The sequence below is a fragment of the Panicum virgatum genome, chromosome 9N, assembly GCF_016808335.1.
Source record: "Panicum virgatum strain AP13 chromosome 9N, P.virgatum_v5, whole genome shotgun sequence".
Lineage (NCBI taxonomy): Eukaryota > Viridiplantae > Streptophyta > Magnoliopsida > Poales > Poaceae > Panicum > Panicum virgatum.
In genome coordinates, this window is record NC_053153.1 from 80342817 (window position 1) to 80356306 (window position 13490).

At 47.1% G+C, this 13490-nt stretch overlaps 1 protein-coding gene across 1 annotated transcript; it reads right to left on the reverse strand.

Moving 5' to 3' along the window:
• Positions 1-9077: 9077 nt before the first annotated feature.
• Positions 9078-9655, reverse strand: LOC120692844 (defensin Ec-AMP-D2-like). The gene is made up of 2 exons (XM_039976241.1): positions 9492-9655; positions 9078-9400 (listed from the first exon to the last, which is right to left on the reverse strand). Exons 1-2 carry the CDS (start codon positions 9553-9555, stop codon positions 9219-9221), a joined length of 246 nt encoding a protein of 81 aa, XP_039832175.1. The 5' UTR covers positions 9556-9655; the 3' UTR covers positions 9078-9218.
• Between the last annotated feature and the right edge of the window lie 3835 nt (positions 9656-13490).

Below are 13490 nucleotides of genomic sequence, written 5' to 3' on the forward strand. Positions count from 1 at the left end.
GGGTCGATCGATCGGTCGTCCCACTGACTGGGCGGTCGCGACGATGCGGCTGGCGGATCTGGCGCTGGTGGCCGAAAGCCACAGCCGTCCGCGCTGAAACGTCAGGGCCCACGCGCCAGTGGGCCTTTTGCTTTGCATCTCACGCTGGGGCACGCACGCACACAACACGATGCGGCTGTTGCGCATCATAGCACATCATCAGCCTAAACCCAAAAGCAACCCAGAGCCACCATAAATCTTGTTTAGATTTAAAATTTAAACTTCCAAAAGTATCACATCAAATATTGCAGCTTGATAATTAAATATAGACAAAATAAAAAAAACTAATGGCACAGTTTGTAGTGTTTTTTTTATTATTTTAACCTTTTTTGAAAACTATTTTCAAAAGTGGACCGCCGAAAAAACTATTTCTAAATCTGACCCACCCATCACGCGCCAATTGAGTTGGCGCGGAGTATAACTTTAACCACGCCAAAGTCGTTGGAGTTACATTTCTATGGTCAAAATGTGACGTGGACCCTATCCGCGCCAAATTCACTGGCGTGGTGCCCCCCTCCCCGATTAACGGGTCCTGTTCCTAGTGGGCCCGTAGTCCAGTATGATCGGGGCAGGATCATTGGCGCAGACCTGTGAAACCCTAAACTTCGTTGTGTTTGGCGTGGGTCTTGCTTTTCCCCATTACCCGTTGTGTCTTTGGCCCGTGTAGTTTTCCCCTTTGCCGGCGGCGACGCAATAGTCGGCGGCGAACCAAGATCCGGCGGCGACGACAAAAGTTCCGGCGTTGCTGATCCAAGTCGCGCCGGCGACGCAAGGTGCTGTGGCGGAGGCGAACCAATGGCGGCGGCGGCGTAGGCTTTCCGAGGTGCGGCGGTGGAGGAGGCGACCCAGGTGCGGCAGAGGCCGAGGCGGGCTAGGTGCGGTGGCAGCGGAGGTGGCGGCCCAGGTGCGGCGGAGGCGTAGGCGGCCCAGGTGCGGCGGCGGCGGAGGAGACCCAAGGTGCGGCGTTGGCGGCGACCCTTGCTGCGCCTCCGGCGACCCTTGCTGCGGCTCAAGCGGCAGGTAAGGAGGAAATGTCCAGAGCCACTTCCAAGCTCGTGCTTCTTCTTTTGCAAACCTTGCTGATTGTCAAGGCTACATCGTTGTTGGGCATTTAATTCCTAGTTGCATTAGTTGGTTCTTAGGATTGAACTGTTCAGTGAAGTAAAACCACTTACCTGTGTGGGCTTGTTAGTGTATTAATTTTGGATCAGTTGTGATTGGCACTGATGGAGTTTGAAAGGTTTATAACGGTGTTAGAACTTATCTTTTCTGTAGTTAGCACTTTATTTGTAGGGAAATATAAAATAGGAATTAGAGGGGTTTGAAGATATATGCTTGTTCTTTGTGGGACCCCAATTTTACCAGTTGCATGGGATGTGGCATTTTGTAGATAATGCACTTAGTCATGATGAAGGTTGATGATGGTTTTGCAATTTCATGATTGTGGATTCTTATAATTGCATGTTTTCCCAGGGTCTGAATACTTATAGGCTACACGGCTAAATTCGTGATGCAATGGCGCTTAAGAAAATAGTTACATTTGTTCAGTATCTTAGGTTAATGTGGTTAATCGAGTATTAATAGATGGGTTGCATCATCTGAAGCCTGTAGGGTGGACAAGTCTGCATCATTTGACCTTTTTGGAAGAGAAGCTGTGATTTTTTTTGTTTTTAAAAAAGTGGTAGGCGGAATGATGGATCTACCTTGTAGCAGGAATGCGTTGATGATGGGGTAGGCGGCACCGAGGCAACCTGCAAAGTGGTACGTGCCGTTGTTTTTGGTTGCTGCAATAAATCAGGTTCGTTGCTAAGCATATTGGACATCATGTATAAGTTTGAGCAACATAAATTGAACAGAGTCCACACTTTGACGTCGTAAGAGCTGATACATGGGAACTCGCCCTTAGCTCTTCATTCTGCAAATTTGTGTATAGTTCAACTCTACTAAATGTGTGCTGTAATTGTGCTCCACGCACGGCGTGGTCAAGAATGTTATCTAGCATCATGACTTTAACTTATGGAGTTCTGAGTACCATGCTTTTGGACATTAGGAAGCATCCTGATGATATTTTAGAGGACCTGCCATATGTTAGTGGACATTACCTTCGAAGCTTCATGGATTCTCTTAATTATGTTAACTCGTTTGATGCCTTGCTGTGCGTTGCCTTCCTGGCTTGCTGGGTTAATTTTGTTTAGCAATTTGCATGATCAGCTGCGTAGTTCTGCTCTGAAAGTTTTTGATGCGCGCCAAATTAATTGGCGCGGAAGTGTCAGGTAGTGCCTTGTTGCCTTGCGGGCTTCTTCTTCACCGCGCCAATTGATTTGGCGTGGACCTGAAGCCTCCAGTGCTGGGTTGCGGGGTGTTCTTAGTCCGCGCCAAATTAATTGGCGAGGAAGTGTCAGACAGTACCTGCTGCCGCCACCACTACAGTACCCGCCGCCGACTCCACGAGCACTACAGGCGAGTTGGTGTGTTGTTGGGTCACGGGGCAAAATAGGACCCCATACAAACGAACCAGAGCTTTAGGGTTTCGCGACGTCCGCGCCAACGAGCTCGGCGCAGACACTATGTTATCCGGGCCCACCACCAAATGGGAAAACATCCGTTACGGGAATAGGGAACCGCGCCAAAGCAATTGGCGCGGTTCTCTGTCCACATCAGAGTTCAGGCCTGGTCAAACTGCCAGCTTGGAATTCAACGACGTGACTAACACGCCAACGACCTTGGCGTGTTTAACGTCATGTTCCGCACCAGCTCAATTGGCGCGTGACGGATGGGTCAGATTTGGAAATAGTTTTTCCGGCGGTCTACTTTTGAAAATAGTTTTCAAAAAAGGTTAAAATAACAAAAAAGCAGTAGTTTGTAAAGAGTGATTCCAGTGATGTTTAATGCACTGTCCTCATAATTGTGGAATGCATATAACTCGTAGGGTTCCTCGTCCGTATATTTGTATATTTATTTATTCAATATAATAATTAATTTAATATGAGTCAAATTATTTATTTTATTAAATTGTGAAATAATTTTTATATCTTAATTACAAAGTACTTAAATATTTATTTACTTTATAGTTAAAATCAGATTTATAGATTTAATTATAAAAGCTATACATCGATAAGTATGTTATTTTTTATTAGTTATCTTCTAATCATGTTATTTTTTATTAGTTATCTTCTAATCTTTTAGAGTAAGGCTAATGATTTAGTCTGCTGCTTGCTGCAAGAATCTTTGCAGCTCATCTCTCAGCCCACTTGTATAATGGTTTAGCTCTCCACCATAAATACATGGCCCACTTGTCTATCTCATAAAATGTCTTAGTTCTTGTGTCGAACCTGGCTGTAAGCTACAGCCCACTTCTCCTCTCTCTCATTTTCTCTCTTCTCCGCCTCAGCACATAATATTTGCTCTTAGTCTGTACTTGTATAATAATTTGATCTATTACAAAGAGATAGATAAAGTAAACAAAATTTTATAAATAAACAACAGTCTTACTTTTTAGCAAAGGTGTATTTGGATTATATATTCATATTAAAATAATAAAAATATATATTTATAGCAAAGATGTATGCGTGACACAGAAAGGTAAATATACAACCATCCTAGAAACAAATAGAATACTATATATGGATAAAATTAAATATCTTGATCATAAACAAGTTATGAAATTGATAATTAATTGCTAGTGTATATTTACAGATATGTATCTACAGGAGAACAAATTTCAGTTACAAAACTAAACAGTGATCACTGCCTATACAAATGTTTCATTGGTATTTTGCAATATCACCCGAAAATTGTCAAGACTCGAAAAATAAATGAATAGCTCTTGTGAAATCCACATAGCACTATGGCATAGAGCAGCAGACCCTACCTCCCTCCTTTCTCCCTGGGCCTTCCATCCCGACCCTGACTCCCTGTAGACTCTCCATCTCTATATTGGCCATGACAAGTAAACTCTACAACTAATGGTAGGTATTTTAACAACAAATTAACAAGCTACAATATTGAACAAACATAAAAAATTTAAGTTTGCTCCAAATCTCTTGTTGTGTCGGACTGCAAATGGAATGATTTAACACCAACATCATCAAAAACCAGTGCATCCAAGGTATATTGCGTGATACCAGAAAGCATTATTAACCATCAAATTAAGATCTGATAGATAAAAATTTAGAAACTGTTGTACGTGTGTTGCTACAAGCATAAAAATTTATATTAGCTTAATGTTTTCACGAGGACATGCCAATAGAATAGAAATCAGTGGTGTAACGAACATGGCACCATTTATGCCATTTCGAGTGATTTTGGTGATCGAATGACAACACAACACTTGGACTAATATGATTGTTAAGATGATCATTCTCAGGCTTTTAGGTTCAAGTGATGACAAAGAGAAAGAGAAGATAGGTGTAACAAGGCCCGACGCTAGGGGCATCGGTGCATCCGACGCTTGTCGGAAGAACCGACGCTATGATATTTGGTGCAGGAGGGAAACGAAGCCAAGTCAGCCTATAGGCACCGGTTGAACCGAGGGTCCAAGAAAGGACATCGGTGCATTGGGCGTCCTATGTTCCAGAGACGATATAAAGTGCCCAGAAGAAGTTTCTTCAGCACCGGTTGAACCGACGGTGCATCGGAGTATTGCATCGGTGCAATGATGTCAGCGCCCAGGAGAAGATTCTTAAGTACCGGATGAACCGGTGATGCATCGGTACAAAGCATCGGTTCAACCGGTGGTCTCTGCGTCAGCTGTCAGGACTTCAACGGCTACTTCGGGCTATGAGTGACCGGATGAACCGACGCTACCCCGCCAAGAGGCATCGGTTCTTCCAGTGATACACAGAATTTCAGCTGACCGTTGGAGCAACGGCTACAAGACTTGGTGGCCTATATATACGCCTCACCCCGGCCATTTGAAGATTGCTGGAGTCCCAAGACACCTCATACACATCTAAGAACATCTCCAAGCCATACAAGAGCTCATAGATCATATCCTTAGCTTATAGCACTAGCTTTGTAAAGTGTGAGTGCTAGATTAGCTCTTAGTGAGTGTGATTGCAAGGCCTTGAGCCTTTGTGCTGTGGTTCTCTAGTGAACCAAAACAAGAGCTTGGTGCGCCGGCACCTTGGAGCGTGAAGCTCGCCGGCAACGTCATCGACCCTCCGACTTGGTGTGGAGCGGCGACGACACTTTGTGCGGGGGACGTGGAGACCCCCATCCTTTGTGGAGAAGCTCCTTAGTGGAACCCGGGGCCAAGGTGACCGTGATTGTGTTCACGGAAGAGACTTGGTGGCCGAGTAGCAATACTCTTAGTGAGTGCTACAACAACGTGGATGTAGGTGTGCCTTTGTGGCTAACCGAACCACGGGATAAACACCCGCGTCAAGAGTTTGTTATCTCCTATCCCTCTCTTTAAGCTTCCGCATTTCATACTAGCAATTTGTGTGCCTTTATTTTCATAGAATAGTTTCTTGATAGGAAAGGCTATAGGTTGCTAAACTCTTTTGGGATAGGGGTTTCACACTAGAAGAACCTAGTTGCACATCTAGATAGCATGTTTTAGTTTAAGTTTTGTGCAAATTAGTTGGAGCCATAGGTCTAAGTCTTTATTAGTGCCTAATTCACCCCCTCCCCCTCTTAGGCTAGAGCACCCGATCACTTTCAAGTGGCTTCTTTCAGAATAAGTGAGCAAACAAATAAGTTCTGCAGCAAAGTTATGATATTGCATAAAGCATAATTTACTCTAATTAATGGAAAAAAGCCTCGACAAACTTGGACAAATAACTACCTCAGAGCATATGAACTTAATATCTGTTATATTAACATATTAATCAGATTTCGCAAAAAAAAATATTAATCAGATGAAAGGACCAAGAAAAGAAGAGTATTTTTGGAACATATGTTGTCGAGCATGAGAATAATATAGGATGAAGATAATACACAAACGTGATCACAGGAGCATGGGATTTGGAACCATGTCAAAGGAGCAGGTGACTTAGAAACTGAATTCATAAGAGGACAGGCTAGTAATGCATCACCTTGTGTCCTTATCCATGGCAACCAAAAGCTTTAGTGTGTTGAAGGACGCCAAGTTTAGCTCAGGCATTATATATGTAACGAAGGACGCTAGGTTTAGTCAGGCATTATATCGAGCATCCAGCGAGCACGTAGTGTCCAACCATGGCACCCTACCATGCCCAGTTGCCCACGGATGCCCGGATGGTCCCAAGTCGGTTGCAGCGAAGGCCTGGTCCAGGTGCTGCTGGGCGATGTGCTAATGTGAGCCATGGCGCAGGGACGCTGGCCGGCGGTGCATGGTCGTCAGCGTAGCTTGGTGTCCCGTGAGCTTGCAAGACGGTGGTGTAGCTCAGGGCCCACTTGGACGATGCGAGCAGACCGGACGAGGCAGGAGGGGGAGGTAGCTGCGAGCGGCATCGAGCGCACGGCGAGCGGGGGGAGAGACGGAGGAGGCCGGATAAGGTGGGAGGCGGAGGAGAGCACCATCGGGTTGGGCTGCCCCGACGGCACCATCCTCCGAGAATCCAAGCCGGGGAGACCGTACCTCTCACTCAGCGCAGCGGGAGCGCTCGCGGGCGACGGCGGGTAGGGGAGGAGGCCGCGGTGGCTGCCGCGAGGCTCGGGCGACGGTGAGGGTGGGGAAGCGCGCGGGGCGCGTGGCGAGCGGGATGAGGGGAGGTGGCGTGCGCGCGGGCGGCGGTGGCGTGCGCACGGCGAGTGGGGGCGTGCAGCGGCGTGCGCGTGGGCGGCGAGCGAGGAGGCGGTGGTGCGGCAAGCGGCAGGTGGGGAGGCGGCGGTGGCGCGCCGGGAGCGGGTACGCGGGCGGGTAGGATAGAGGCGGGTGAGAAAAAAATTAAGTTTTTTAGAAACACGCTCCAACTCCCGGTTTCTATGGGTCCCACCCCTCAGTCCCGACAAGCGGGTCCAGTGTGAGGGGTACGGCGGGCCCAAATTAGATGAGAAAAGTTTTCAATTATTTTCGATCTTTATAGTATAGATAGATAGATAGATAGATAGATAGATACGTATACAAATTCATATATTGTTGAATGTGAATGCAGAATGGATACATTAGATTTGGATTTGCATTCGCATTCAGATATTTACTCGATATATGAGATAAAGTTAGGCTATTTTCTTTGTTGGTAGTGTTAGTATATAAAATAATTATACATGTAGACTAAAGTATGAAAATATAACAAACATAATTGTAAAGATAGCATATTTATCAACAAATATTTAATATATATAATAAGACATAGAAACAAAAATATATTTCAATAAACATATAAAACATTTATTAATATAAAAATAAAAATATAAAGTAGTTTCACCTATAGATCAAACTGGAATATCTAAAAGTAAACGTAATCATTTTATATCTTTGTTGTAAAAATTAATAACTTTAGTTATGGAAAAATGAAGGTGAGTTTTAAATAGTTTCAATGAATACTGATATGGATATTATCGAAGTCAATAAAAATCAGATTCAAATGTATCAACTTTGGTACCCATTGAATTCGAATACATATAAGGATACGAATATCCACAATGATATTTTAGCGGACACGAAATATAGCGGATATTTTGGATACTCGTATTCCTATTTTCTTCCCTAAGGCAACCCAAAACCACGATAAAATATACTAAGAGATACATGGTTGGAAGGACTATTGAAACCTTTCCGTGTTTAATTGCTACACAGGAAGCAGCCAAAAGGCCTTTGAGGATAGCTTTGGAAGATCGTTTGAAGGAGGATAGTATACTCTATGGGTGTTTTCTGCTATGTTGAATATATGCATTGCATTTGGTCCAGTCCAGTAGACGCAGTTGGGCTCCAGCGCAAACCTGGTCGCAGGACAACATCCTCCGCCATAACCCGACCACAGCAAGGCTCGATCACCGATATCATCGACCTTGACGAACCGTTGCCCTACCAAGTCTATCTTGTAAAGAGTGATTCCGGTGATGTTTAATGTGCCGCCCTCGTAATCGTAATCGTGGAATTCATAGAACACGTAGGGTTCCTCGTCTAGCTCGAAAGAACAAGTATAAGCACTACCGAACCATCTTGACTTGCCATCCATCTTGATGATCTGGGTGACCGGGCTCGGGTTGAACTCGAGGACACCAAGCTCATCACCTGTATTAGAAAAGTAAAACTTGCCTTTACATGATGTGAGATTGTTTTTTTATGATGCTCTTCTTCCAAACCAATCCTTCCATGTCGTATTGGTGTCTCCCCACGTCGTAGTCGTGCTTGATCCACTCCTGCATCCCGCCGACACGGCAGTACCAGAAGCACGGTTCATCATCCGGCGGATCCAGGTTAAGAATCACCACCACGCACCCAGCTGTGCTGGTAGGCTTGTCGGACAGAGCACACTGGAATACCCTCGGCAGGGGGTGAGGAAAGTGTGGCAGCTCGATCCTGTTCAGAGTCCGAGGGTCGTGAAGGAAGGTGCAGGGATTGTCCTGATCCGAAGAGGAGTAGAGCATCCACCCTTGTTTCCACGTGAGGGCAAAGCTCATGGCCGCGCCTACCCCCAGCGGCTGCACGTCGCACGTGAGGCGATCGCCTTTCGTGGTGTCGAGTAGTGAAATCCCCCGGCACTGACGATCTTGATCGGGGACCTTGTTGATCTCGTCGGGATCGAGGACGAGGCACGGCCCCGGAGGCACCGGCGAAAGATGGCTCGACGACGACATCACTGATGGTATTTGTTGATGATTGGTTTGGAACGATGCATGTGATCGGTCGATTGATCGAGCGAGCTTGCTTCTAAATGAAAACTGGCCTGCCCCCGAAAATTAAGGTTATTTTAGTTTCTTGCTTTGCTGCGTCTGTTAAATAGGATCGATCGGAGTAGCTGCGCTACGTACGAGTCATGATCGTATCGGAACCCAAAGTCGAGCACGACTCGGACAACAGTTTCCTAGCTCGCAGCTGCATGGTGAAAAATCAAAACCATCTACGGATCGGAGTAGTATATAATATAATTTAGAACGGGGAGAGAAGGAAAAAAATCAAAACCTTCATTAAACAGAGCGAGGCGATTAAAAAAAAAAGACACACGGGCACACTAGGCCGCCGATTATTCAACACCGGCAGGCGGCAGCACAACTAAAAGGCACGCATGCATGCAGCTCCCCTGGGTTGATCACTCCCGGCAGTGCGTGGTGCAGAAGCAGCGGCGGCGGAAGCCGCGGCACTTGCCGTCGGGGAAGCCCTCCGTCCTGCAGACGTTGGCGCAGTTGGCCCTACGCACGCAGGGGCCACGGAACCTGTGGCTCTGCGACAGGCACGTACGCGCCTCCGCCACGCCCACCGGCCCGCCGACCTCTGAAGAATGACGACCAAGACGACATGCAGAGAACCATCTCATCAGATCAGCAAGATCGAGTTCAGTTCAGAGGAGACCAGCACGACGTACCTGTGGCCACGAGCAGCAGCAGCACGAGGAGGACGGCCGAGAAGAGCTTCCGAGGGAGCTCCATTGCTTTGCTTGCTCTGCTTCCTTCGTTCTTCCACTACTACTGATCTCAGAAACGGCTCGGTCGATAGATAGATGATAGCTTAGCTTGCTACACTGGAACAAGCTGGGTTGGGCCATGTTTGGTTAAACATCCCATCACAATTTTACAAAAAGACGAATGCCCACATGCAGTACTAAATGAAGTCTATTTGCAAAAAAATTTTAGGAATGGGTATAAATTTTCGAGACGAATCTAATGAGCCAAATTTCATCATGATTGGATACAGTGATGCTACAGTAACCGCACTCAATTATCCTCTAATTGTGCGGTCAAAGGCCTTATTAGATAGAGCAACTGCTACAGTACCATGGTTGTGGAGGTAATTTTGTAATTAGACTTTATTTAATACCCCTAATTAGTGGTCAAAACATCGTTTCTCTCTCGTCAAAATATTTTCACATCTAAACCAAACATGGCCTTGGATGTCCTGGCTTTATATAGAAGCGACACCCGTGGCACGGCAGTGCAGTGCGGCGCGGCGCGGCACGAGATGCGAGACGTGACGCCAGTAGATTAACCGGATGTGTGAAAGAAACAAGGAGGAAAGCAACACGAGCGCGCTCCACGTGGGGCTCTGGGGCGTCCACGAGCGTGCAGCGAGGCGCGTACGTGTAAAGACCCTGCCGTTCTCTCTCGCGCTTTACCTCGCTACGGGACACCGTAAAAGCTGGGATCCAGCCCGCGAGGCCGGAGAGTTCCAGAACAGTGCCCCCCAGCAGTCACTGCACGTAGCAACAAGCTCCGCTCCTCCAAATGCAATGTGTCTTGAGGAGATGAGGCCAAGGCAAGTCTAGGGGCTAGGGCAGCCTCTGATAGATGAGTGAGCTTTTTCAGGCGCGGATGCATGTGCATTTTAGAGCAAGGTTAGTGGTTTCGCCCGCAGGCCGGCGGGCAGCTCCACTATTGTTACCAAGGGGTGTAAAAAGAGAAAAAGAAAGTTGAGGTGCTATATATTGGAGTGGGAGTGCTATACTAGCACCTTCCGGTAAAGTGTCAAATTGAAACACCCCGTGCTAGAGGAGAGATGGGAGAGGAGGCAGGGGGTGGAAAAGCTGTGCGTGTGGGCCCACCTCAATCCATGGTGAGGTGCAAGATGGTGCTACACATTGGACTGAATTTGGCTAAACTAGCAACTATGATGTGGATGTATCTTAGCACCACCTTAGGTTCTATACACTGTGGATGCCCTAAGAGAAGCGCCAGGTCACGCGCAGCAATGACGGCCCCATCAAAATTTAATGCTACGCTGCAATGTGGACGGATCAGACTGAAAGAGCAGCTCTCTTCGCCCGCTTCTGCTGGCGTGTGGCGAACCGCTCGTTCCTGTTTTCTCTCACCTCCCGATTGCATTTCGCCAGCTTCTCACCCATTGTAATACTTGCTCTTACTGTGTGCGCACTTCAGGCGAAACTCCTGTGGTTTTTAGTCACCACGTGTGCGAGCGTATGCTGTCGGCATTTCTTTTTCTCTTTTCCTTTGCAGGAAATCTGCAGCAAGTGCATTCCTCTTTTTTTAAAAAAAAAAGGAAAAAGAAGTGCGTTCCTTTTCAGAAAGTCAAAAAAGTTTGCCATACTGATTTAGAAAACGTAGTTTATTCGAGTCGGTGCAGTTTATCAAATAAAGGAGCTCATTGATCCGATCTTCCTCGATCGATAGAGCGAATGCTGTGGATCGCCACTCAGGTTTGGACGAGAAAAGCGAGACAAAGTGAGGCATTCATAGATTTACGGAATAAAGCGAGCATGTTGACGGCGCAACGCATCAGCTTAGTTCTTTTGCTGGCAACTTCCAGCGTTTTCGAACTGCATTATCAGTCTGACGTTTGTGAAGCAAGTGTGCTTTGCACAAAGGTGCGAGGGAGAAGACGCGGCCTGGTGGGTGCACACCTTCCATGGACTTCATGTCGGTCCAGTATAAGCCCACTGGTTCCGTTAGTTTGAGCCCATCCATAGTCATCTTTTTGAAGCTGCAAAAGCCCAACATCTTATTCGACCCATTTTCTCTCAACAAAAAACTTGCTTCCGGAAGCAGCCCACCAAAAATAGGCTCAACAGTTTCTCATGTACTCAGCTGAAATGAAAAAAAAAACTCATCTTTTTTTAAAAAAAGAAATATAACTTTCGCAAACAGTACTACGGTGTAGGGTCAGTCAAACGGAACCGTGCAGCAATGCTGACGAAACTGCATCAGCATTACAACGTAGGAGCTAGGGGTGGGCATTCGGTTTTTCGGTGCAGTTCGGTTCGGGTTTCTCGGTCTTGCAAAAATTCGGTTCTCAGCAATTAAAAACCGATCGGTGCTTCAAAATCTTAAAAACCGACACCGAAGTTAATGGTTTCTTCGGTTCGGTGTTCGGTGGCACCGAACAGCACCGAACAATACTCAAACAGGCACTTGCTTGTTGCTCTCATTGCACGTGCACTTGCTTGCTCGTGGTGCCCCACCTGCCACACTCCTGCAGTCCTGCCACTGGCTTGGACCAAGCCTGCTAGTGCTAGCTGCTACGCTGGGCTACTGCCTACTCCGCTACTCTACTACCCATGTGCTTTGCGCCTGCTGCGCGCTTGCCGCTGGTCCGCACGCGTCACGCCCCCAGCTCGCCCGCCAGCTGCTGGCCAGCCGCCGCACGCCAGCGTGCCTGCTGCTCGCTCGCGCAGCCACGTGCTCGTCAGTCCTCGTCCGCTGCGTTGCTGGGCGCGCTATTCGGTAGTTCGGCTGATTCGGTTCGGTGGAAGTCCCAAACCGAAGCCGAAGCCGACCTCCGAAATTGCTAAAAATTAAAACCGACACCGAACCGAATAAACCGAAAACCGACATTTCGGTTCGGTTCGGTTTCGGTTCGGTTCGGTGATCGGTTTTCGGTGAAAAAATGCCCAGCCCTAGTAGGAGCACCCAAATTAACGAGGTCAACTCTATTCAAGTCTGGTCAAATTCGTCCTCCGGCAGCAGCTAGCTGCGTAGCTTTCCGTCGACATTCAAAATTCAGCATTTGAATTGGCAAGTATACTAGCAGCTACAGGACGTAGGAAAGTGTTCGTGCAAAAACGGGGGAACTTCCTTGTCGTGCCGCGATCGCGAGGCCGGCAAAACGCTGCGAAACCGTGCCGGGATCGGCGGATCGCTGTCGTCCGCGACACACGGTGCCGGGCACAGCCACGGCAAGGCAACGACACGTCGCGCCACGGGAAAAGGAGAGAGTTTGGGGGCGGACAGCGATGTGATCCGCGATCCGCAAGACGAGGGAGGGAGGGAATGCGGTAGCCGGTAGGGCCGTAGGGCAACTTGGTGTGCGCCGGAGATATTTTCCGCCGGGGGGGGGGGGGGGGGGGGCAGGTCGGTCTCGGCTCGGCAAAGGCACCGAAATAAAGGCCGTGTTTGGTTAGTTTTGAAAAAAATTTATGAAAACTTTTTAGCTTTTTGACTACTAATTAAGAGTATTAAATGAAGTCTAATTACAAAACTACCTCCACAGCTATGGTAGTACTGTAACTAATGAGGCATCTGACCGTGGGATTAGATAATGATTAGTCGAGGTTACTGTAGCATCACTGTAGCCAATCATTGTGGAACTTGGCTCATTAGATTCGCCTCGAAAAGTTATGCTCACCCGTGAAAAGATTTCATAAATAAATTTTATTTAGTATTCCATACATACATTTGTCTTTTTTAAAATATTTTTCATAAAAACATCCAAACACAGCCTTTATTTCGGTGCCACGTTTGGCCCAGCAGTCCATTCTCGCTGGGATCCCATCTGCATAGATCTTGAGTATTTCTCGAATCGGGGCGACAGCAAAACTGTACTGTGCAGCACTACTCGGGCTCTGTTTGGTTTGGTTTGGTCCGTAGTATAATAGCATAAATTTTGACTAATAATTAGAAGTACTAAATAAAAT

Bases quoted from the DNA above. Each gene is read 5' to 3' on its own strand.
- LOC120692844 (XM_039976241.1), bottom strand. From the start codon at position 9,555: ATGGAGCTCCCTCGGAAGCTCTTCTCGGCCGTCCTCCTCGTGCTGCTG. The intron at 9,401-9,491 runs GTACGTCGTGCT...GTCATTCTTCAG, and splicing joins GCTGCTGCTCGTGGCCACAG to AGGTCGGCGGGCCGGTGGGC.